Below are 23,971 nucleotides of genomic sequence, written 5' to 3' on the forward strand. Positions count from 1 at the left end.
AAAAAAAAAAAAAAAAAAAAAATCATTGTTAAATACAAACTCTGAATATGATTTCTTTGGGACTTGTACATAAGAAAAGAAATATATAAAACACTATATTGAACTGATAAGATGGAAGGAAGATTTTTATTTGTGGTTTTGTAAATGAAACAACAGTGCTGGGGTATGAAAAGTTATATCAAGTTTCCTAAATGCAGAAAGAATTCAAGAAGAGCTGAATTTAAAGGCCCTGGTAGCTCAATTAATCTAAAGATGAAAAGGACGTTTCTCCTCTGAGTTAGAAAAAGGAAGATATATGAACACATTTGGAGTGGATACAAGGGAGATTTGAAAGTTAAGGATTAATTATATGGTTCTAGGGCCAGGGATTTAGCTCAGTGGTTCCACCGCCTGCCTCACAGGCACAAAGACCCAAGTTTAATACCTGGTACCAAAAAAGAAAAAAAAAATTATATGGTTCTTTGTGTCACAGTGAACATCACTGTCATTTAAGCTATTCACATTTATTTGACCAAGATTGTTTATGAATTAATTAAGAACATCTTACATTTTACAGGGTTTTGGTTTTTGTTTCTCTCATAGTATACTGTACTTGAAGGCCTTTAGATGTTTTCAGCTCCTTAGAGCTGTGTAAAAATACCAGATTTGGTATTAATTATTTTGATTGTTTCAAACTACATTATACAATGAATAAAAGGACATAAGCAGTTTGTGATAACCAAGTAAATGTTATTAAATGATGTATGTTATAGCAAATAGGTTTTTGTTATTTTTAGTTTTTAAATAATGTACTAATAAAACTTGATAGATCTAGCTAGTTATCAACCCTTGATCCCCTAACAAGGTAAGTCATTGTCATTCCCTTATAGAAAGTGGTGGTTTATGGAAACACAAAATTCAAAACAAACAACCTGTATTTTTTATCCTGAGAGGTCTAAGTAATGCATTGTATTTTAGCATGCTTATAAGAAATATTATGCTTGACTTCCTGAGACAATTACATTGTTACAGCATTTATTAATAACTTGCCCCAGGACTGGGGATTTAGCTCAGCGGTTCGGTGGCCTGCCTTGCAAGCGCAAAGACCCAAGTTCAATCCCCGGTACCAAAAAAAAAAATAACTTGCCCTAAAACCAAAAAGTTAAAGAATTGGTTGATTTTTACCTCTTTTTTTTAATGGGCTATTACCAACATCTCTTGTATGGTCTTCTGTAATAATGTAACTGGAAAGGTCTTGCAGTATGCCAGGCTCCATGGTAGGCACTGAGAATACAGTGATGATGAATGAAACAAAGTTTCTGATATCCAAGTAGAGGAAGTAGACTATGAGAAACAAACAAAAAAATTACTTTAAATACAGACTACAAAAAGTCTATGAAGAAAAGCCAGTGATACGTTAAAGAGTGAGTGAAAGTCTAAATCAGAATCAGCGTTGTGGCAGGGTCTGGACCTTTTCTTAAAGGCAAAAATTGTGCTACTTCTCCCAAAAGACAGATTTTAATATGTGACTCAATTAAATAGATGGTGGAGGCTAGAAAAACACAATGAAAGAAGCAGATGTCAGAGATAATAACTAAAGGAAGCAACTGCCACAACTAGGGCAGAGGAGCTGGGAGGAAGGAATTAAGATGATTGGATCTAGAATCTCAGATGAGAGAGTTTGGAGATAGGGCTCAAGATATATCGCTCTGCTCAGCTGCTGATTTTGAGATTAAAAAAAAAAATTGCAGGCTTTTACCATTTGCTGTTGCCAGGGTAACACTGACAGAAACAAGCCAGTGTGAAGGAACAGGAGTCCCTTCTCCCTACTGCTTTCCAAACTCCAACTAGTCTAATACAACCTATTGTTAAACCTAACAGGAAGCCACTGGAGAAAGAAATGCAGTTCTAGCCCAGCACCACAATGCAGAGTCTTCAATGGTGGAATTGGAGCTGAGAGATCATCATTAATCAAGCGATTGAAAAAGAGCTCTCAAAAAAGGTGAAATTTGTCTGGGTTCTAAAAAAATAACAATAAGCCCCATGTGTGATGAGTTGGGAAATGATTTCAGACAGAGGGAAGGATTTAAAGAATGCAAATCAGCAAAGAGACAGAAGTATGAAAGAGGTGGGCAGTGGGCCAGAACATAGCTGGAGATAGAAGAGTTCAGTTGTGTTCACCAAAAGGCAGGCCTACACCTTATGACATATGTCATGCTCTAAGAGCACTAAGAAACCATTGAAGTTTTAAGAAAGAAGTCAATTATTTATTAAACACCAAATGAAAGGCATCATGCTAAACAGGGGTTCCTGCAAACAAGCAACTCATTCTCTCTGCCTCCTACACTGTTCTCTCTTTATTTTGTTTCCTGGTTAATGGCATCATCATTCATCTAGTCTCAAACCAGAAATTTCTGAGTCATCATTCTGACTGACTCCCCCACATGCAGTTAGTCACCAAATTCTGACTCTTCTAATAGTTCTGAATCAATCCTCTCCTTCCCATTCTTATTGCCAGTTCCTTGTCTCTGTGTCTCCAGAACTGTTCTCCCTAAATCTGTCCTTTACACTGTAACCAGTATGATCAATCCAGAACATAAATCAACTTACATAAAACTACCTCTGCAGCAGCTAAGGTAAATTACCCACTTATATTATTCAAAGCCCTCAATAATCTAGTGCATTCCTCCCCAACTTCATTTCTCTCTCTTCCAATTTTATATAAGACCAAACCATTTGCAGTTACTCCCTCAAACCCTGTTATATGATGGTCCTGTGCTTTTGTTTAAGCTAACTAATCTTTCAAGATTTAGCTTGAAGGCTAGGAATGTAGCTCAGTGGTAGAGCTTGCCCAGGAGACACTACAATAATGAAAACTAAAAAGTTCAGCTTAAGCATTAACTTCTGCAGCAAGCCTTCCCTAAATTCCCAAACTGGGCAAAATGCCCTCCCACCAGGGCTCTCAGAGTTCACTGGGCACCCCTCTATCTTATTACTGCATCACATTAAAATAATTTGCTTATGTGCTTTGCTTCCTCCCCCACTTAATGCTAAGTTTTCTGAGGACAGAGGCTGTTCATCTTTATAGACCAGCATGGATAATAGATGCTCATTACTGAATTGACCAACAGAATTGACCTTGCATAGCACTCATCAGGGAGCCAGAGATGGAACATGGAGGAAACCTTCATATCTCTAGCTTGGAGCAGGCAGTTGAAAGGATCCCACGCAGGCATGAATAAGCAGACCCATCTCAGAAGCAGCAAAGACAGACGGTGGCTTAGTCATGGGCCTCACGTTGACAAGTGCTTCAAGTTCACTTACAGCAGTATCTCCAAATGAAGTCATAAATGAGGTTTTATGTTTTGTGCATGTTAAAGAGCATTACTATTTTAGAGGTAAATATTTAAAATACACCATAAATTTTATTTCCCTCTTTTGGTATTTCTGTACTTTCTAATATATCAATATGAAGTAATACTGAAGGATTTAATCGAGCTTCTTCAGAAATAATATCATTAAGGCTAAAGAAGATAAACCAGATTTATGCAAAAATGTTTCCTATCCTAGGGGCAGAAAGAATAGGACTCAACAAGTGGTAATTATGCAATAAATATGCTGTATGAAGAAATGGATGACTAGAAACCTAGCCAATGTCCCAAAGGTATGACTGGGGGGAGCATATGTCCATCTGAAAGATGGTGCTCAGCATAAAATATGGGAAGCAGAGTGTCTAAGACAAAGTTACCCACGGCACCCTCAGGCCTACACAGGGAGAGGCTGCCTTTGTCGGCAGACTAAGCTAATTGTATGTGTTGAGCTGTCCCCAGAGCCTGTGCCATCAAATATTGGAGCTATCCCCCAGGCCCTAGACTCTGCTTGTGGAAAAGTGTCCTGATATATATCCTGTGGGAGTGCTTGCCATCAGCTCCTGACATCCACACCTGGTCCCAAATGGCGGTTACAGTTGTTGTAGGAAAATTGTCATTTGGATAATTCATGTTGGTTCTGAAAAGCTGAAATACTGTCTGGGCCCTACCAAAATCGAGCACTCAAATGTAAAATACAGTGACCCAAGTGAAGTGACTTCAAGATAACACCCCCCTCTCAGGGCTGAATGGTCAGCTAGAATCTCCTCATGTGATTTTGTCTTCAGAAGCAGGCAATGAGGTAGCTTAGCCAGGTGGGCATCTGCATCATTAGACTAAAAAATAAGAGTAAAGGATGATGGGAGAGGGAAATCTCCTAAACACACAGAAAGTCAAGGACAAATAACCTAATCACATATTCTCAAGAGAGGATACTTTCAAAAAAGAATGTCATGTGTTTATTTATATTCATTCATTCAGCCTACCAACAAATCCTGAGTGCCCATTTAGCATGTGTCCAGAATACAGTAGATGCTAGAGATCCAAAGATGAAAGAATCAAGCTATATATCAGAACCCTCAATTCTGCCTGTAAGCAGAGTTGCCCTCTAAGGATGCTATGCTCTTTTGAAGCTTTTCTTCAGAGATGTCTCTGAAAATTAGGCCACAAGGAGACTGCATGATACATCATCAACTGAGTGATAAATAATGTAAAGTATTTTCAACCTTCACAGTATATCTTTTCCATAGTCATATTATTTCTAGGTTAACATTGCTCCCCAAGGAGACCCTCAAATCTTCACAGGCCACCAGAAACACCCACAAGCTGTCTGGGCTCCGGGAATGTTGCCCACAATCCTCTGGACTGCTTCTGCCCTGTGCTCTCTTACTTCAGAGCCTACCTATGTCAATACATTATGATGCAGGAACAACAGAACAATGCCCAGAGCAGCCTGGCCTGCACTTCTTTTATCAAGTGGTTAGTGGCCTGCCCAGGAGACATAAAAATATTCTTCTAAGGACAGGTGAGAAGAGCAGAAACGTGCTCTTCAGAGATCATTGTCCCTGGTCGACATCCAGGAGATTTCCAGAGATCTATTCAGCCTCACTTCTGTGTAAGTGTCTGCCTGGTTACTGGTTACTGCAACCTGAGTGAACCTGAGGGAGAAGGGACTGGGCAGTTCCTTTAATACTGATGCTATAAGGGCAGAATGTTTACCTTGTTTCCATTTTCCTTTTCTCCTTCTAGTTTCATTTCATATACCTCAACCAGAACAATCAGGAAACTCAGAGGCTTATTATAACTTTGTGGCTGAATTTCTTAGACATAATCTCAACGATTGGAGCTTTAAATAAAAGCATGCTTTCTGTATTACTTTTAAATTTTTATTTTTCAAATAATGACCCTAATTTTCTTCCATTAGTAACTGAGAATTTAATAAATCTATTGGAAGTCCATCTTTTTTTTTTTCCACATCTGGATTTGAACTCAGGTCCTTTGTACTGATTTACATCCCCAGAACCTTTTTAATTTTTTATTATAAGACAAGTCCTCACTAAGTTGCCTAGGCTGGGCTGGAATTTATAATCCCCCTACCTCAGCCTCCCAAAACGCTGGGATTACAGGTACATGCCATCACATCTGGCCTTTGATGACCACCATTTTTAATTACCCAAATAAGAGAAAAGGTCCAGAACACAAGGCCTTTTCTGGTCAAAGCTGGAATATTGGGAGTGGGAGGTGCCATTGTGAAGCGAAAGAACACTACAACAGTAAAACCTCAAAGATGCAACCAGAATTTTAACCTAAAATCATGATGGACCTATCCTAAAATGTATTTATTAGTGTGTTAAGAATCTTGGAAAAAAAACCCTCTATGTAAAATGTTATGCTTCAAAGTGCTATGAAGAATTAACCTCAAGCACCAAGAATTACAGAAAATAGCTTTAATGAGTGACAGATAAACACTATCATTTAAGAGCTATCATGTAATTACAGACAAGAAACAGTACAATGAAAAAGCAAAAGACCACACAAGAATCTAGGTGGTGGGTGGGTGGATAAACATACGCTATAGAATTCTTTCAATTTTGCCCTAGGTTTGCAAAGACCCCATGGGAACGCTAAGTAGCAGACATTTACAGAGAACATTTTAGGGGCATAAACATCCTTCTGAATCAGGCAGTCATAAAACCCCATCAAAATACTTTTATGCTGGCTCCTCAGGCTACCACACCCTCCTCTTCCCAATTTTCATTAACATTCAAGCTGTCACATTTCCAAAGAATTCCAGAAGATTGTGTTTATTCCTGGAAAATAAAGACACTTTACCAGAAATGCAGTATGAACATACCCCACATCCATACTGTTCTTGGCCCTAATAATGTGCCTTGGTCATCCTTGAAACAGTAGATACACCTGGGGAAGTCCTAGGAACAATGTGGAGAGTTGAGAGCAAGGGTCCATTAGCTCCACTCCTGACAGTTATACATTATGTCGCTTCTCTGTTCTTGATTTCCCAGTTGTATGCCTAGCAATGATTTCTGGTCTGTAAGTAGATTTAAATAGAATCCCTCTACCTTTTCTTTTAGAAAAACTAACCAACAATTTTTTTTCAAATGAAAATTACACTGTAATTCTGCAGAAAAGTACAGCCTGATATAACTGCTTGGTAAATTAATGTTCATTCAATTGGAACTGGAAAAAAAAAACCAGAGAAAATTGATTGAGGAGGAGGAAAAGCACTAAATTAAAGGAAACAGCAGCCAGGCCTAGGTGTGCACACGTGTAATCCCAGGACTCTGGGGGACTGAGGTAGGAGGATGGTAAATTCAAGCCCCACCTGGGCATCTTAGCCACTTAGCAAGACCCTGTCTCAAAAAAAAAGGGCTGGGAATGCAGCTTGGTGCAAAGGCCTTGGTTCAGTCCCGGGTACCAACAACAACAAAAAAAAGCAAAGATTGCAAAGCATCTACTAGTGGTAGAGAATGTTAGGGTTCATCTCCAGTAGGATTAGACTTCTTCATAGTGTCCTGGACCTGCAGCGCAGTTAAAGCCTTTATCTATACTGTATGCTCTGCATCTTGCTTACTTGATTTAAAATATAGGGCATTGTATGGGTCTTGCAAAAGCATAAATGTGTATTGGAAAAATCTAAACTATGCTTGGGAAAATTAGTACACAACCCTGGAACAACAAATTATAACAAAAGATTCTGTGAATGCATGAAATAAAGCCAGTTCTGTGTCTCCACAATGGCCTATAGAAACCGTGCTGTGCTTCTCTGCTTTAGTTCACACATTCATTCAGTATGTATGCGTTGTAATTCAATTAAAAATGAATCAGCCCTTAATGTAATTAATATCTTTTAATACTAAAATTTGCCTTTTTATTTATAAGTTTTATACTGTAGAGCTCTAGTGCATATCTATTACAAAGCATGTTAGTATGAGCTTTCATAAATAATTTTTATAGATAAGATTTTTACAATTTAAAATATATTAAATCTATAAATGTTTGATTTGTTAGTATAAGTATCATTGTAAGTTTCACAGGTTACATCACTCAGCTCTAACTGCTCACCATTAAAGGCTGTGGTGGCATCATTCCCTCTGACATGAAGCCACCACAGGTGATACCAGGTAGACAGATGTACATGTACTGTTCGTGTTTTTTATTGATCCTTATTAAAAGTGTATTCATAGACAATGATGAAAATGTTCCAAATTGGATGATACTGGTGGCTGCAAAGCCATTAAAATTTGTACTCTTAAAGTGAGTGAACTGGACAGTACATAAATTATTTTTCTTTTTTTTTTCCTCATTGAAGTTTATTGGTACATTGTAGGTGTACAGTACAGTTACATTCATTATTGGGATCTTGTACCTTTACATGACAGGTCTTGGTTCTCATTTTTTCCCTTGTCCCTGCCCTCCCTTCACCCCCTCCCTCCTCACCATTTACAAATATTTTATTTCCATTTTTTCATTTTCTCATATTTTTCTTATTTTCGCTTATTACCTTTCCCCTACCCTTCCCATTTTCCCTGTGCCTTTAGCACTTTTCTTCCTATTTTACATTGTCAGTTATCTCAAAGAGCTGGGACTAGAGGTTCCATTTGACCCAGCTATCCCTCTGCTGGGTATCTTTCCAAAAGAATTAAAAGAATCATATCACAGAGATATATGCATACCTATGTTTATAGCAGCACAGTTGGTAATAGCTAAAACTTGGAAACAGCCCATTTGCCCATCAGTTGGAGACTGGATAAAGAAGATGTGGTTTTTCTATAAAATGGACTACTACTCAGCCATAAAGAATGAGAAATTAGATTCATTCATAGGAAAATGGATACATATTGAGGATATACTCCTAAGTGAAATAAATAAGTCACACATGTGTAAATACCGAATAGTTTCTCTGGTGTGAATAAACTATAATAGTACATAAGATCCTATGAGATAATTGTTTTCAATAAAGCTATTTTAAAAACTAATCTAAGCCACTCATAGTGATGCACACCTGTAGTCCCAGCACTCAGGAGGCTGAGGCAGAAGGATGGCCATGAATTGGAGGCCAGTCTAGTCTACACAGTGAGTTCAATACCAGCCTGGACTATACCATAAGAACTTGTCATGATAGATACATAGATAGATAGATAGATAGACAGATAGATAGATTAAAAATAAAACTATCTGCAACATTCTGGCCCATACCAATTTTTTTTCTTTTTGGGGGGTGGGTACTGGGGATTGAACTCGGAACCTTGTGTTTGCCAGGCAGGTGCAGTGCCACTGAGCTACATCCCTGGACCAAAATGAAATTATTTTGAACCACCAAGATTAATAACAGTAGAAAGGCTCCTTACTGGATAAGAAGGTAAGGGCTGAGATGACTCATCCCCCCCAAAAAAGTAAAGCCAAGCATAAGTAACTTAGTAGATTCAGAGCGCTGAATCTATCCATTTCTTTTTAAAGGAAAATAATTTCTCAAACATCAATTTAACCACAAGGTACAAATAATTTTGGCATGTCTTATGAGAGATTATGATGTTCTAAATAGCTCCACACCATGATTGGTAATTAGTGCTTTAAATAATATTTAATATTCTGGGAGAATATTACTATATCATAATGAAGTGAAAATCTATTTGTAAAACTCAAAAGATCAAAATTTTAATACTGCCACCAGGTATTAAAAGGAAACAGTAAGTAGTTAATTTAATGGTTTAATTCTGAACCATTTGATGAAATATGTAGGAGTGTGTGTGTGTGTGTGTGTGTGTGTGTGTGTTTGTGATCAAAACTGGTTTCACAGAACCTCTCATCTGTCTGAAGAGGGGTGCAGTCCTGACTAATTAACTAGGATACTTGGAGAGATTGGAAGGATGCCACTTACAAATAATATCAAATCACAGTTATAACACAATTAGTCAAAATTCAATGCATACCCAATCCAAAAGTGTCAAAATAATTCCAGGACAAAATTATAAATGCAAAATCCATGGCATCAGAGATAATAAAAGAGCTTGTTACATTTTTGGCTCCTTAGCTGACCTCATCTTTGTTCCTCCAGGTTCAAAAGAGGCAAGAGGCAAAACCCACTAATGGCTACAAAACCTCTAAATCCCTTCCCTTCACCTCATCTTCTTTTCTGTGTCCTGATTTCACAGTGACACATGCTTCCCTGGGAAATCGTCTACCAACTGTTCTCAGAAGGGATTGTTCTTAAATCCAAGGGCCCCTGGAGAGAGCCTAAATGACTTCACTGAGAAGAGACACACCCTAGTCCCAGTTACCATGTGGTATCGACTAATTAGCAAGTATCTCTGAACAATAGGCACTACTTCCAACATGTGGGTGTTTTCATTTCTCTGAGTGTTGTTTTTTTTAATAGGTACTCTATCATCCACCTCTAGATGAGTGAGTTGACTGCTACATTTCCTCAAATCTAACATCTATCATTAATAAGATATACCATTATTTTATGGACCAGTAAGAAAGAAAAATTGCTGCTACTTATATAGCTCAGGGCTTTCTTATTACTTAGAATTTTCCCACACAGTATTCTCTATTCCATCATGTTCTGCACATTTCTTAAGGGAATGCTTTGAGACCTTCTTCCAAGCTTTTAACAAGTGCTCTGCTAGTTTTCTCCTGGGACTTTCTCAATGTTTCGTTTTTTGTTTTTTGGGGTTGTTTTTTGTTGTTGTTGTTGTTTTTGGTACCGGGGATTGAACTGGGGTCCTTGTGAGGACTTTCTCAATCTTAATAGAATGTGTCAATATAAAGCTTTGGGTAACCATAGGAACACATTTTACATGGCATTTAAACACAGCTCAGGTAGTACTCTATATTACTTTCTTTGCTACATTATCAAATATTTTCCATGTCAGAGAAGACTAGGATTTCACTATTTGGCAGTTTCAGGCCAAATGATATGCTATAGACTGTCCGATCTTCACCAAAAATCATGATCAACAATGGGCTGGGTTCAAATGTGCACAGCAGACCCCTCTGACTATTCTTGGCCCACTTAATATACTTAGGAAAAGAAGAAGTAAAGTTTAGAATTGCAATCAGCTTCCTTTGTATAATACTTTATTTTTTATTTTTGTTTCTTTCACAAAGGTTTCATCATGAAAAGGAGGAAGCCCAAACTGAAGTGAGTTACAAACCTTGTCACCAACAGCAAATAGTGGTTGGGCCCTGATCTGAGGTAAGAATTGATGGTCCTTATGGATGAGCCCCTGCGCATACCCTCTCTTCTCATTTTGTCTCTTTTTCACTCCTTTCCTCTCCTACTATTTCACTTGCCAAGCCTTGCTTTTCCTCTTCTGCTCTCTTGGAGACTCAATGTACAAAGATGCTGTCTACAGTGATCAACTTTTTTGGGTACCTGTAGAGACATAAACTGATATGATACTGAGCTGAGAGGAGCACAGGAGTAAAGAATCCAGACTGCTCTCCTTCCTTGGATTCTGAGCTGTGGCTCCCTCTTCTTCCAGCATAGATTCCTGCCTCTCTCTGTCCCACAGATGTATTCAGGACTAAATTGTTCAGGAAGGAGAAGGAACAGAAAGAAAGGGGAAGGATGCTTTTGGTATTCTTATGCTCCTCCTCCTCCTCCTCCTCTTTATCTTCTTTCCTACCAACCTGACCTATCCTGTTCTCCTGCATCCTTGACAACTCTCACATACATCTTTCCAAGTGCCCAAAGCAGGGTTGAACATTGGATAATAAATAGCTCTAGTCAGATTACAAGGGTCTAAATTCTGGTTTGGGGACTGATAAGCTGTGTGATGTTAGGGCAGTTGCTTTCCCTCTCTCAGCCCCCATTGCATGGTGTGTAAAATGAATGTTTTAATAGTGTTTCTTCATAGTGTTATCCAAATTGAACGAGATAGTCCCTGTAAATTAAGCCTTTATTACCTGCCACTTAATAAGCACAAAATGAATACTGTTGAGTATTATCTCTCATCCTTTCTCTTTTGGGTGGTGCTGGTTGTTGTATCTCTGTTTTTTTTTTTTTTTTATTCTGAGTACTTTTTCTTTTCTTTTTTAAATCTCATTTTAGCTTCTATAGACTATTTCAGGACCAGGGATTTAGCTCAGGGCTGCTGCACCTGCCTTGCAAGTTAGAGCAAAGTCTAACTTTGAGTTTGATCCCCAGTACCACCAAAAAAAAAAAAAAAAGAGAGAGAGAGAGAGACTATTTCAATTTCTTCACTTTTTTGCTTTTCTTGAGACATTTTACTTTCCCTCTGTACATGCATAAGATATAGTTAAGGAAGCTATTGAGTGGCCTCCAGTGGGAGGCATATGTGTTTGGAGTTGGATTCCCATGCCTGGTTGTACCCAAAGCCATATGTTCGTAGCATGTTAGATAATGGAGGATTCTGCATCTCACGGCCCTAGCTGGGCTGCAACAAGATATGCTCACTACTGAACTTTTTGCTTGAGCCATGGAAGAAAAGGAGTCTCTGAGGAAGGACTGAGGTGAGACTATATGTGTGTGTGTGTGTGTGTGTGTATTACACACACACATGAACATATACACATATACCTGATCTACTGCTGCCGGTTAAGTACCCTTTATCTGGTGTGCAGTGTGTGAGAGATGAGAAATCTTTTTTTGTAGTAAAATACACATAAAAGTTTCCATCTTAACTTTTTTTAAGTGTATGGTTCAATGATATTAAATATATTCATAATATTGTTGCAAACATCACCACTATCCAACTCCAGATCTTTTTTTTCCTCTTGTAAAAGTGAAACTCAGCACTCATAAACACTATTTTTCCATCCCTTTAGCACCTAACAACCACCCTTCTACTTGTTTCTGTGATTTGATTAGTCTAGACACCTCTATATTGTAAGTGGAATCATAGAATATTTGCTTTTTGTGGGTGGCTTATTTCACTTTGTGTATGTCCTTATCCATGTTCTAGTATGTGTCAGAATTTCTTTCCTTTTTTAGGCTAATATTCCATTGTACATATGTACCATGTTTGGTCTACCAGTGCATATTTAGATTGTTTTCATATTTTAGCTGTTTTGAATAATACTGCTATAGACGTGGTACAAATATCTCTTAAAGACTCTGTTTTCAGTTTTATATATACAGCCATGGAACTACTGGCATATGCATCTCTGTGTTTAATTTTTTGAGGAGCCACCATCATTTTCCATAGCAGCTGTACCATTATGCATTCCAAACAACAGTGCACAAAACTTTAAATTTTTCCACATCCCTGTCAACACTTGATATTTTCTGTTTGTGATTATTTTGGGTGGGGTATTGGTCTTGGGTCATTTTGTAGTGCTAGGGGTTAAACCTAGGGCTTTGTGCACACTGGGCAAGTGCTATACCAGTAAGCTATATCTCCAGGCCTGGTTTGTTTTTGCTTTTGTTGTTATTGTTGGTTTTCTTTTGAGACAGGATTCCACTATGTAGTTCAGGCTAGTTTTGAACTGCCAAGTGCTAAGACTAAAAGCATGCACTACCATGCCTGGCTTTGTATTTCAGCTTTCTTTGTTTTTAATAGTACTCAACCTTATGGTTGTGAAGTAATGTGCCACTGTAGTTATGATTTACAGTTCTCTAATGATTAATCATATCTATATTTTTCACATAACTATTGGCCATTTGTGCATCTTTTTTTGAGAAATATCTATGTAATTGGGAAGAGTGATCTAATGAACTACTGGAGCCTAGTTCATTAGAATTGTCACAGCAAGGGAGGAAGAGTTATTGATTAGAGAGATAGCTACTGTTTACCTTCCAACCAAGAGCTGAGGCTCAGTTATGAGTTAATTGTGTGGAAGAAGTGTTCTCAGTTTAGTATAGTTTTGACATCCTACTTACATAAAAAGGATTTGAAAAACCTGCGTAATTTCAGAGTAGTGCTATATACTATTAATTAGGAATGTATGAAGTAATAGTTTGGGGTAGGGGATCATATATATGACAAGTCTGTCAGTGAGGCCTTTCCTAAGCACCCTAATATACTCTAATAGCTTGCTAGCTATACAGCTGCATCATTTTTAATTACCATTATCTGTTTTACCGTCTTTATATAGTCTCCATCATCCCATCTTTTTTTTTTTTTTTGGCTTCTAGTCTGTCCCCCTATAGGGTGAAAGCTGCACAAGGATATAGACCTTATCAGTTCTGTTTAGATGTATCTAGATGTTAATAAAATTTGCTAAATAGATTAATAAATGAAGAAAATTAATTATGATATTCTCTCTGTATTTGTTCCCTCTATTTTCTAATGTTTGTGTATAAGCACAATGAAGAAGAACAAAAGGAATTCAATCAATGAGCATGACCCAGGACATCTCCAAAATATGTTGGACGGAGGAGAGTATGCCCCTTTTGTATCTCCTCCCATGCTAGAAAGCAATTTTATTCAGGTAAATACTTGAGCATCAAATTAAGTTGCAATATTTAATTTTCTTGAGGCAAGTGAAAAGTTTAAATGGGGCAAGGGAATTTGTGGCACGGTTGAAGCAAACAGTTTTGGAATTTTTTAAAACCCAGAATACTTAAAGGGTTAAAGGGACATTCATTTCAAATGTTCCAAGCAAACTCCTAGGTGGTAATTCTGTCCTAATTCTACAGTAATTGTTATTCTACCATAATTTTCCCACAAAGTGGGAAGTCACGTGAAGTGATTTTTAAAACATCCTGTCACAGGAAGGCATTCAGATAACTTCTTTCTAGAAGACATTTTAAGAAAAACATGAATAACAAACAAAGAATTAAAATGATTCTTAGCTCTCAGTTCCAAAGGAAAAAACATAATTGTCAGGTAGTGTCAGAGAGAAAAGCTTTCTTCTCATAAGAATGTGGCTATATTATGAATAAAACTATATCTCTGTGCATGGAAGAAGTGCCAACTATCCTCTAAACATACAACATTAAAATAGTCACCCAAGGAAACAGGGAAATCAGCTCAGCTGGCATGGGCCATACTCTCACAACAATGTCTAGTACTGCACACTGAACCTCTGACTGTAACACATTCAAGCAGACTCAGCCAATTCCGCAAGGATTACAGACACTGCTCCAAAAGTAAGGAGGCTTCCTCTTTCGTAAATGTGTTCTCTCCACTGACACTTGAGTGCTAGTGTGACCTCTCCAGCCCAGTATATTACCGACAGGCGGTAAAGCCTCCAGAGGCATATCCAGTGATGGATCCAGAACATGTGACAAGTCATAATTTGATGTTCTTTGCCTTCTACTTGCTTCTTTCCTACTAATTTGTTTTATTTTTAACCTTTCTTTCTGTGCCATTTTCAAATCACTTTTTGCTCACTCTAATATATAGAGGGAGATAGCAGTCAATAGACAGACTCAAGCCCATGTCCTAATATGATGAGTCAGACCCTTAAAGATACACAACCTCTCCTGATTTGTGTGTCTTTGGCACCGAGCTACCAAGATTTCTGACTGAATAGGCTTAAGTGAGAAAGAAAAAAAAAAAAAAAATGATCTCAGAGTGAAAGAGCCCAGGATACCTGTGCACTCTGAGGGACCTAAGTTCTCTCTTTTTGTTGTCACCCACTAGCAAGATATGACATTCAAACAGGACAATAATACATGAAAAAAAGGTCTCATCCTGGTGTCCCCTAGTGAGGAGGCTGAGAAATATTTTCCAGAACCACTAAGAGGCCCCCATCTTTGTCTTACTGGCCAGGCCTGGGAACAATGCCCCCTACTAAAATCAGTCTGCCAAGGAAGTAGGGTCACCATTTCAATTTTAGGTTAATTGGAATTTAACCCCTGAGCTGAGTCACCATGTCTGAAGGGTAGATAATAAATAAACCCAGGATTCTGACAATCAGAAGAGAAATATGACCTTGTGTGGGCCACAACTTTTTTCTGAATAAAGTTGCTGTTAACAGGTTTATGTTTTAATTGAACAGGTCGTCATACAACTAAGAAACCAAAGTATAGCTCCTCTCTGGCTTCCTTCTCACCTCTGACTATCCCTTTTCCAGTCTTGTTTTGCCAACTAGCACAGATATTATTGCTATATACTGGTTTTGGGTTTTTTTTGTTTTTGTTTTTTTTTAGGTACCAGAGATCAAACTCGGTATATTGTGCTTGTGAGGCAGGCGGCAGAACCACTGCACTAAATCCCCAGCCCTATACAAACTGTATTTATACCCTCTTCTCTCCACCCAGCCTGTTCTTTGTGGTATCTCCAAAACTTAACATAAGCAAGTAGAGGATTTTATGCATCAGGTCCCATTTCCCCTTTATTTCCTGACCTTGCATATAAATCAGTAAACAAAGTGGTCAGGACTACGCCTTATATCAAAAACCTCCTCTCCTGTTCTCTGCACTCAGGTCAACAGGAGAGGTGAATCCATTTATGTTCATAACCGAGCCAACTGGGTGACTGTGGGCATCTGTTCTTCCAGTTCTACCCATAAGATCCCCAATGTGATGCTGCTGGCACATCTGAAACCCACCGCACAAAAACATGGTGAATCCCTGTTTAAAAGCCTCCTGACATCTCCTTCTACAGAGAAGCTGGTGCTCACCAGGTGAGTTACAAAGAGAAGAGGCTAAGACTCTCAGAGAATGTGCTTTATTCCTGGGGAGCTGAAAATGAAGACACTCATGACAGTTGCTTCAAAGGAGCATCTCATCTGCATTCCCTGCCTCAAATGACCAAATTGTGTCCTGAAAGTTGAGAAAAATGATTTATGACAAAAGCAATTAAACATGCATTTGACTTTTAAAACTTAAAACTAAGTAACAGGAAATGAAGACTCGTAATAAATTGCTTCTCAAGAATGTGCTGCCTCTCTTTTCAACATCCCAGCTTCTATCAGAATTACCTCTGGTTTTGTCTCAGCCATTAACTTGCTTTATGATATTGAGAAAATTCCTGAACATCTCTTAAGAGTCAATTTTTTAAGATTAATTAAACTGGACAATATCTCTTGTGGTAAATAGTTGGTGATCTGATTTTTTTTAGTATATTAGAGTCTTAGACACTTGATTAAGGTCAGATGACTATCAGGAATCCCCACAGAGAGCCAGCTGTGATACAAGCCTGTTGTTCTGCTGCTATAAAATATAAAAGGAAAGACCTTTTTACAGATTTCCAACCAGGTCTCCTGATAATGTTACACTGGCATTTGTTTTCAGGTTTCTTCCTCTGCAGTTTGTGACTCTTTCTGTGCATGATGCTGAGAATATGCGCCTCAAAGTAAAGCTGGTGAGTGGTAGAGCCTACTACTTGCAACTTTGCGTCCCTGCGAATAAACAAGATGCCTTATTTTCTCAATGGATGGATCTCATCTGCCTCTTAAATCAGGAGAAAGCCAAAGCTTCCAAAGTGTCAGAAGTCTCAAGCCTCTCAGAAATCACAAACAGCACAGAAGTCACAAGCTCCATGGCCATCATGGATATTACAGCCTTTGCAGATATACAGACCCCACACATGTACCTATGCACAGAACCTGTACATGTCACAGAAAGCATAAGTCTGTCAGAGTTCACAGATGTTACGGACATTACAGATGTCACAGATATTCCAGAAAATGAGGTCACAGAGTTGCCTGATGTTAGAATTGTCACGGAAGTCACGGAAGTCGTGGAAGCCATAGAAGCCACAGAAGTCAAAAATAGCTCTGATGCCACAAATGTCTCAGGGGTCACTGTGGTGTTCGAAAACGATGACATACTAAGGGCCAAGCAAGAGGAAAAGGTATGTGATATGAAAGTATTTTACCCTTTCATAATGAAGCACTAGAACAACCCCACCCCCATCCCAGCTCACAGTCCTGAAATGTACTCCGAGTGACTTTAACATTGAGATCTAACCCCTCAGCTTGGTATGAAGGAGTTGTAAGATGTCTCCTGACCAGCCCTTACCGTCACACTTAGCCTAGTATCTGAAAGCCATGTCTCCGCAAAAATAAGACCTAGCCAGAAAATAAGCACCGGTAGTTACCATGGTGATGGCCAGGGTCAGGAAGATTGTACTGCACTATTCTCTTGCTTGGTGGCTACTCCGGAAGGGCAGGTAAGGCAAGGCAATTGGAGCTGGCAGTTTTGGTCTCTAGTTTTCAAAGGTGATTATTTTCTAGTTAGGTCTTATTTTCAGAGAATTTAGGATTCAAAGTCAGAGACCTGGGTTAGAATCTTAACCTGCTGTATATTAGTTGTGTGACATTTGCTAAATCACATAATCTACCACATAAGCCTTAATTTTTGTTTTTACCTCTAAAATGATATCAATATAAGCATTGTTTTAAGATTTAAATATATATATACAATTACTAGTACCTTGAAGGATGGGTTGAAATTTCAATGATAAAACTGAGGGTAGAAATCAAAAATTCTGAAAAAATATTTTTTGGTTTTAGAAAAAACAGGAAGTAGAAATACAGAGTTATGTTCAAGAACAGCTAATTCAGGTGGGATGATACATAATATATGTAGAGAATATTAGAATGTAGAAGTTGAAAGTTGCTTGCAAACTTTGAGTGCCAAAAGTGGGAACTTTACTCTTAGAAGCTCTTAGTTTAGGCTAAGGCCTATTCAATGTGTGGGAACAAAGGAGCTGGTTTTTAAAATGATTAATAAGGATCAGTTTGAAGATAACTGCCTAAGTCTTCACTTAAGGAAAAGAGGTAAAGGGGAGGATAAACATTTCACAGAAGAAATCACTCATGAGTAATAGTTGAAAAAGCTTTAGCAGCCCCAAAATGATGGAGCAGTGAGTGCCAGCAATTCAACTTCTCAAGGACAGAGTGTTTAGAGTCTGGAAACAATAGCTTGCAGAGGAACCAAAGCGAGTGGAGGTTACCTGGGAAACGAGGGACTGACAGAGAAGAAAAAAAATAGGATTAAGTGATACAGAAGAAATAGTTCACACCATGGAGGAGAGAGCATGCAGGGCAGACCACAGCGACTAGCTAGCCACCAGCTGGGAGGCAAAGTGAAACTAACAACCTTTTTGCTCATGGAGAACCACAGAACTGCACTGGGACTGAATCATCTGCATTTGGAACCAGCAAGGAAAGCACAGGACACTGCTTCTAGAGTGGCCTGCCACAATCAACAGTTGGTGAGTGACCTCAGTACAAGCACCCACAGCTACAACCATGGAGCAAAAGCTAGCAGGGACGCCACTGTAGAGAAAGGCCCAGTGTGTGAAGCTGCGTCCCAGGGCAGCCTCGTGCCTGCGTCACATTGCTGAATTCCCAGAGTGAATGAAGGAAAGACAGTCACTGGGGGCTGCTGGAAGTTGGAGAGCAGACCAGGGACTTCTGCTGAGAGGCAGCGGCTGGTGAACACAGACCAGGCTCCTTAAGCCAGAGGCCCAGTTCTGCCGAAGTTGCACAGGGTTGGAAGCTCACATTGGTGCCATGTTCCTTCTCGCTGTAAGCAGATCTCTACATCCAATACTGTTCTGGAGGCAGACTGCCCACCTCAGACTCCAGAGTGAACAGAGACACATCCTAGCTTGAGCTCTGCCCCTTAACCCTAAACTGAGGAAAGGAGCCACACATCCAAAACAATAGAAAACTTTCTTTTATTATTCTTCATTTGATTGTATTATTTTTCTTTTTTTTTTTTGCTGTTTTCCTCCTGCTGTGAATTCCCCCCTCACAATTTTATTCCATTATTTTACCCTTTTGTTTCTTTTTTGATTGTCTATGTATGTGTGTGCTTCTCTTCCTCTGGCTTTTTTTCCCCTCCCAAAATATATTATTGAGGGTAAGGGAATTCTCTCCTTTATACCCCTCCTACATATATAATTATTTTACCCTTTTGTTTCTTTTTTGATTGTCTATGTATGTGTGTGCTTCTCTTCCTCTGGCTTTTTTTCCCCTCCCAAAATAGTTTATTGAGGGTAAGGGAATTCTCTCCTTTATACCCCTCCTACATATATAACCTAACTTCTTTCTCCTGTGTATTAGTCATTCTCAATTTTTCTTTTTTTTCCTCTCCCCCTTTTCATTTGTCTCCCTTTAATTTTTCTCTAATATTTATATTAGTCATAGAATCTTTTCCCATCTCCATTTCTCACTACAATTTTGTATCCAGTTTTCCCTGCTATCTCCTTCTAGACATATAATATACCCTTACCATCATTAGGATCTGTTGCCCCCCCTTCCCCTACCACAGAGCAGAGGGCTTAAGAAAAAACTTTTGTTCTTTTTTCTCTCCTCTTCCCCCTCACCCTGGCATTACACAGTCCCTAACACCCTGGGGTTTTGATACTGATTTTATAAAATTATTATTAAATGCTGGTTTTCACCATCAGAGGACATTCAGCCATCACATTTAGTGTATATTAACTATTGATCAAGACTTGGATTGTTAAGATGCTTTCACTATAGCCATTGATTGCTTCTGTAGGCTAAAAGGAGACCCAAAACAGCATCTGATGGCCTTTTCTGTCTCCCTCTCCTGTGTGCTTGCTCTCTCTCTCTCTCTCTCTCTTTTTCCAGTACCAGGGATCGAACTCAGGACCTTGAGCTTGCAAGGCACAGTGCCACTGAGCTAAATCCCTGGCCCTCTCATGGTCTTTTATTTCTCAACTAGCCCCGATAGATATCACTATGATGGACTAGTCTGTTACTACTGTAGCTGATTTGATTGCATAGGAATAATCCTGATTCAGTGGACAATTTCGTGCCAGTGAACCTGCCTGCCAAATCAGTCATACCCAGGAGGAAGGACTGCAGGAGTTCCTAACCTAAGAACTCAGATCAGTCTCTGCAAGAATGCCTGCAACCTGACAGAAAGAAATCCTTCGTAGGAGTCAGCTTCAGTGTTACAGTGGAGGGGTCAGAAGGGTTACTGAATGTGAGCGCTCAGACTCTGGCACAGAAGCTTCTTGGGAATCACATATGCAAGGTCTCACTGGAATATTTAAACTGTGCTCCCATTGGACATTGTATAGGTTTGAGTTTTTGTATGTTTCTTGATTTATTTAGTAATGTGGAGTTATGTTCTTTTATTGGTTCCTTTGTGTTTAAAGTTGTTACTTCTGTGTATTTGTTCTTTCATTGGCTTTGATTTAAAAGGTGTATAGGTTACCTCCCTTGTTGCAACTTCCTACTTAGTTTCTTCACCTCAGACCCCCAAGACAATATTATTAACGTATTTTTTTTGTTTTTCCAAATATGTAAACTCCTCCCAAGCTTTTAAATTCCCCATACTTAGCTCCGTCATAGTCCCTCCTATCTTCTCCAGTATTATTCCTTGATCTTCCTCATCCTAACCCTTTGGCTCTTCCATATCTTACTCACTTATTGTCCTCCCTCTCAGCAAGTTCTAACAATAGCATCAATTTTCTCAATTACAAAGTAAACCCCTTTTTCCCATTTCTTGCCCTTGCCCTTACAAAATATCCTCTGAAAACACTCATTACTAACACTTCAACTCAACTAAAATAAAATCAGACCCCACATCAACCTCTTCTTCTCAGCTACCCCTATTCCCCTCTTCAAAGCGACCCCTTAGTATCAACACTCCTTATTGCACAACAACTGTAATAAACTATCCTAGTATGAATAGAGAACAGACAAGGACAAGTATAACAGCGAGAACTATCATGGAGAAGTGTTGTAAGGCTGAATCTGTAGAAGCTTTTATAACCAGAAGTAATTCTTTCAGCAAAACATACTGATATAGTTGAAATCACTTAAAGTAAATAACAGGAGTAAATACTAGCACTGGACATGCAAAGCTGAAAGTTATTCATGGGAAGGCAACATCCTACTAAAAATCTCCATATAAGCCACAAACTCTCCTTACTACTCTAGTTCCCAAACTGCATAACTCCCCACCCCCGCCAAAAAAAGGAGGGGGGAAGAGATTGTATATAATTAAGATACACATACACACACACACACACACACACACACACACACACACACGCAGATAAACATAGGAGAATGGAAAAGCAAGGAAATAGAAGACTTCCAAACCCCCACACATTCTCCCAAGGCAGAGCAAGGAGCCAAAAAGGATGAAGAAAATACCAGGTAGCAGAAATCCATGAAAAGGTCAAAGAAGGGATGAACAAATAGGTAAGTTCAAAGGGGAAACAAACCAAAGTTCACAGCAATGTCACTCAACATGCCTACAGTGAACTTTGAAGAAATAGGTAAAAAACTGGACAAGCTAACCAAAACAATTCAAAATTTGATGACAGATTCAACAAGGATGTGAAATCCTTAAAAAGCTGTCATAAATACCTGAAATTAAAAAAAAAACTATATAGAAGTCATACATTGCAGAAATGACCAATATGAAAAGAGTGATACTGAGAACAAAATAGTGAATTCTGATAAAGAGCTCAAAGAAGCCAAAAATAAAATAAAATAAGAGAACAAGAGAAAACTATCCAGCAGCTACTAGATGACAACAAGACCAAACCAAGGCTAATTGGAATTAGAGAAAAACTAAAAGATAGCACAAATGGATTCACTAACATTCACATAGAAAGCATGGGAGAAAATGTACCACATATAAGAAAAGAGCTTAAAATACAGGTAAACACTGGGTGTGGCAGCACATGCCTGTGGTCCCAACACATGGGCTGCACAGGCTTCTGGCTAGGGTCTCTGTGCTCTTATCAATGGTATTGGGGTGAGCATCTGGCTGTTGCTTGTGTGCCTGTGTAGCTCTTTTCCAGATGTGCTCTTGGCTATGGCCTGTGTGCCCACGCTTCTAGGATCAGGGAGGAGCCCTGGCTGGGCTCTCTCTGCAACCATGCCCCTCTGGTCCACACAGCTGCTCCCCGGGATCTGCCCGCACTTACTGATGCTATGGCAGACCTCTGGCTGAAGCTTGTGCCTAGAATACATTCTTCTCCATAGCACATGATACTTTTTCTAAAATGGATTGCGTACCAGTCCATAAAGCCTGCTGAAGTATATTTAAAAAATAGAAATTATCCCATACTATCAAACTACTGTGCAGTAAAAATAGAAAGCAATGACAGAAGAAATTTCTGAAAATACCAAAGTTCCTGGAAAGTTAACGATGTACTCCTACACAACCAATGGGTCACAGAATAAATCAAGAAACTTTAAAAATTTCTAACCCTAACCCTAATAATGACAATGACAATACAACTCATCAAAACCTGTGGGATACTATAAAGCACTTTGATTTGTTTTGGTACTGGGGATCGAACTCGGGTCCTTGTGCTTGCAAGGCAGGCACTGGAACCACTGAGCTAAATTCCCAGCCCCTATAAAGCACTTTGAAGAGGAAAATTCATTGCAATAAATGCTCACATTAGGAAAACAGAGCAAGCTCAAATATACAACCGTAAGAAAAATCTTGATACTTGAGAAACAACAAACCAGCCCCAAATCAAAATTAAGGAGGGAAATTATAAAAATGAGAGTGAAAATGAAATTGAGACAAAAAAAAACCTAAAAAAAAATCAACAAATTGAAGAGCTGGTTCTTTGAAAGAATAAGTAAAATAGATAAGCCCCTAGCCAGACTTACCATTCGAAAGCAAGAAAAGACTCACATCAATGCAATTACAAATGAAAAAGGTGAAACTGCAACACACACTGGAAATCCAGACAGTAGTACCTACTTTTAAAACTTAACCCTCCAACAAATTAGCAAATTTAATTGAAGAAATGGAAAGATTCCTATACACGTACAAACTACCAAAACTAAGCCAAAAGACATAAATATGGTTAACAACCCAGTAACAAGCAATGACATTGACTCAATAATAAAGAATCAACGAACTTTAAAAAGCCCAGGACCTGGTGGATTCACTGCTGAATTCTACAAAATATTTAATGATGTTATATCACCAGTACTCCTCTCGCTCTTCAAAGAAATTGAGAGGAATGGAATTCACTGGTGGAAACCCATATTACTCACCTGTCCCAAAACCCTATAAACACCCAACTGAAACAACTATAGGCCGATCTCTTTGGACATAGATTTAAAAAAAAAATCCCCAGCAAAATATTAGCAAATGGAATGCAGCATATTATCAAAAAGATCATGCATCATGATCAAGTAAGCTTCATCCCAGAGATACAAGTATGCTTCAACATATGTGACTCAATAAATGTAATACATCACACAAACAGAAGCAGATCAAAAATTATATGATCATATCAATAGAGAAAATGCTTTTGACAAAATCCAACACAGCTTCATGATAAAAAAACTGAAGAAAACAGGTATAGAAGGACCATCTCTGAATATGATAAAGGCTATTTATGACAAATTAATAGCCAGCATCATACTAAGTGAGAGAAAACTAAAAGTATTCCCTCTAAAATAAAATACATGACAAGGATGTCCACTATCATTTCACCTCTTCTATAGTACTTAAAACATTAGCCAGAGCAATTAGGCAAGAGAAAGAAATAAAGGAGTTACATATAAGAAAGGAAGAATTCAGATTATCATTATTTGAAGATGACATGATATTCTACATAGAAGAGCCAAAGCCAGGCATGGTGGCACCCCACAGCACTCGTGAGGCTGAGGCAGGAGGATCGCTGTGAGTTTAAGACCAGCCTGGGCTACACAGTGAGTTCCAGGGCAGTCTTGACTACATAGTGAGACCCTGTCTCAAAAGAAAAAACAAA

At 38.7% G+C, this 23,971-nt stretch overlaps 1 protein-coding gene across 11 annotated transcripts in view; it reads left to right on the forward strand.

Moving 5' to 3' along the window:
* The first annotated feature begins 4,795 nt into the window (after positions 1–4,795).
* Positions 4,796–23,971, forward strand: part of Fam71d (family with sequence similarity 71 member D) — a 36,426-nt gene continuing 17,250 nt past the window's right edge. For 5 of the 11 annotated variants that reach the window (XR_784482.1, XR_784484.2, XM_010645324.1 and 2 more), the window contains exons 1-6: positions 4,796–4,962; positions 8,628–8,727; positions 10,479–10,566; positions 13,640–13,766; positions 15,709–15,908; positions 16,519–17,080. Coding sequence is in view for 3 of the 11 variants with exons in the window: in XM_010645324.1 (XP_010643626.1) it covers positions 13,644–13,766; positions 15,709–15,908; positions 16,519–17,080 (885 nt within the window). In the remaining 8 variants the exon portion in view is untranslated. Of the gene's footprint in view, positions 4,963–8,627; positions 8,728–9,520; positions 9,704–10,478; positions 10,567–13,639; positions 13,767–15,708; positions 15,909–16,518; positions 17,081–23,971 lie in introns of those variants that run through there. The other 6 variants (XR_784485.1, XR_784486.1, XR_784488.1 and 3 more) reach the window with 6 other exon arrangements.

The sequence above is a fragment of the Fukomys damarensis genome, unplaced genomic scaffold (assembly GCF_012274545.1).
Source record: "Fukomys damarensis isolate Sample0158 unplaced genomic scaffold, DMR_v1.0_HiC HiC_scaffold_21, whole genome shotgun sequence".
In the NCBI taxonomy this organism is placed as follows: Eukaryota; Metazoa; Chordata; class Mammalia; order Rodentia; family Bathyergidae; genus Fukomys; species Fukomys damarensis.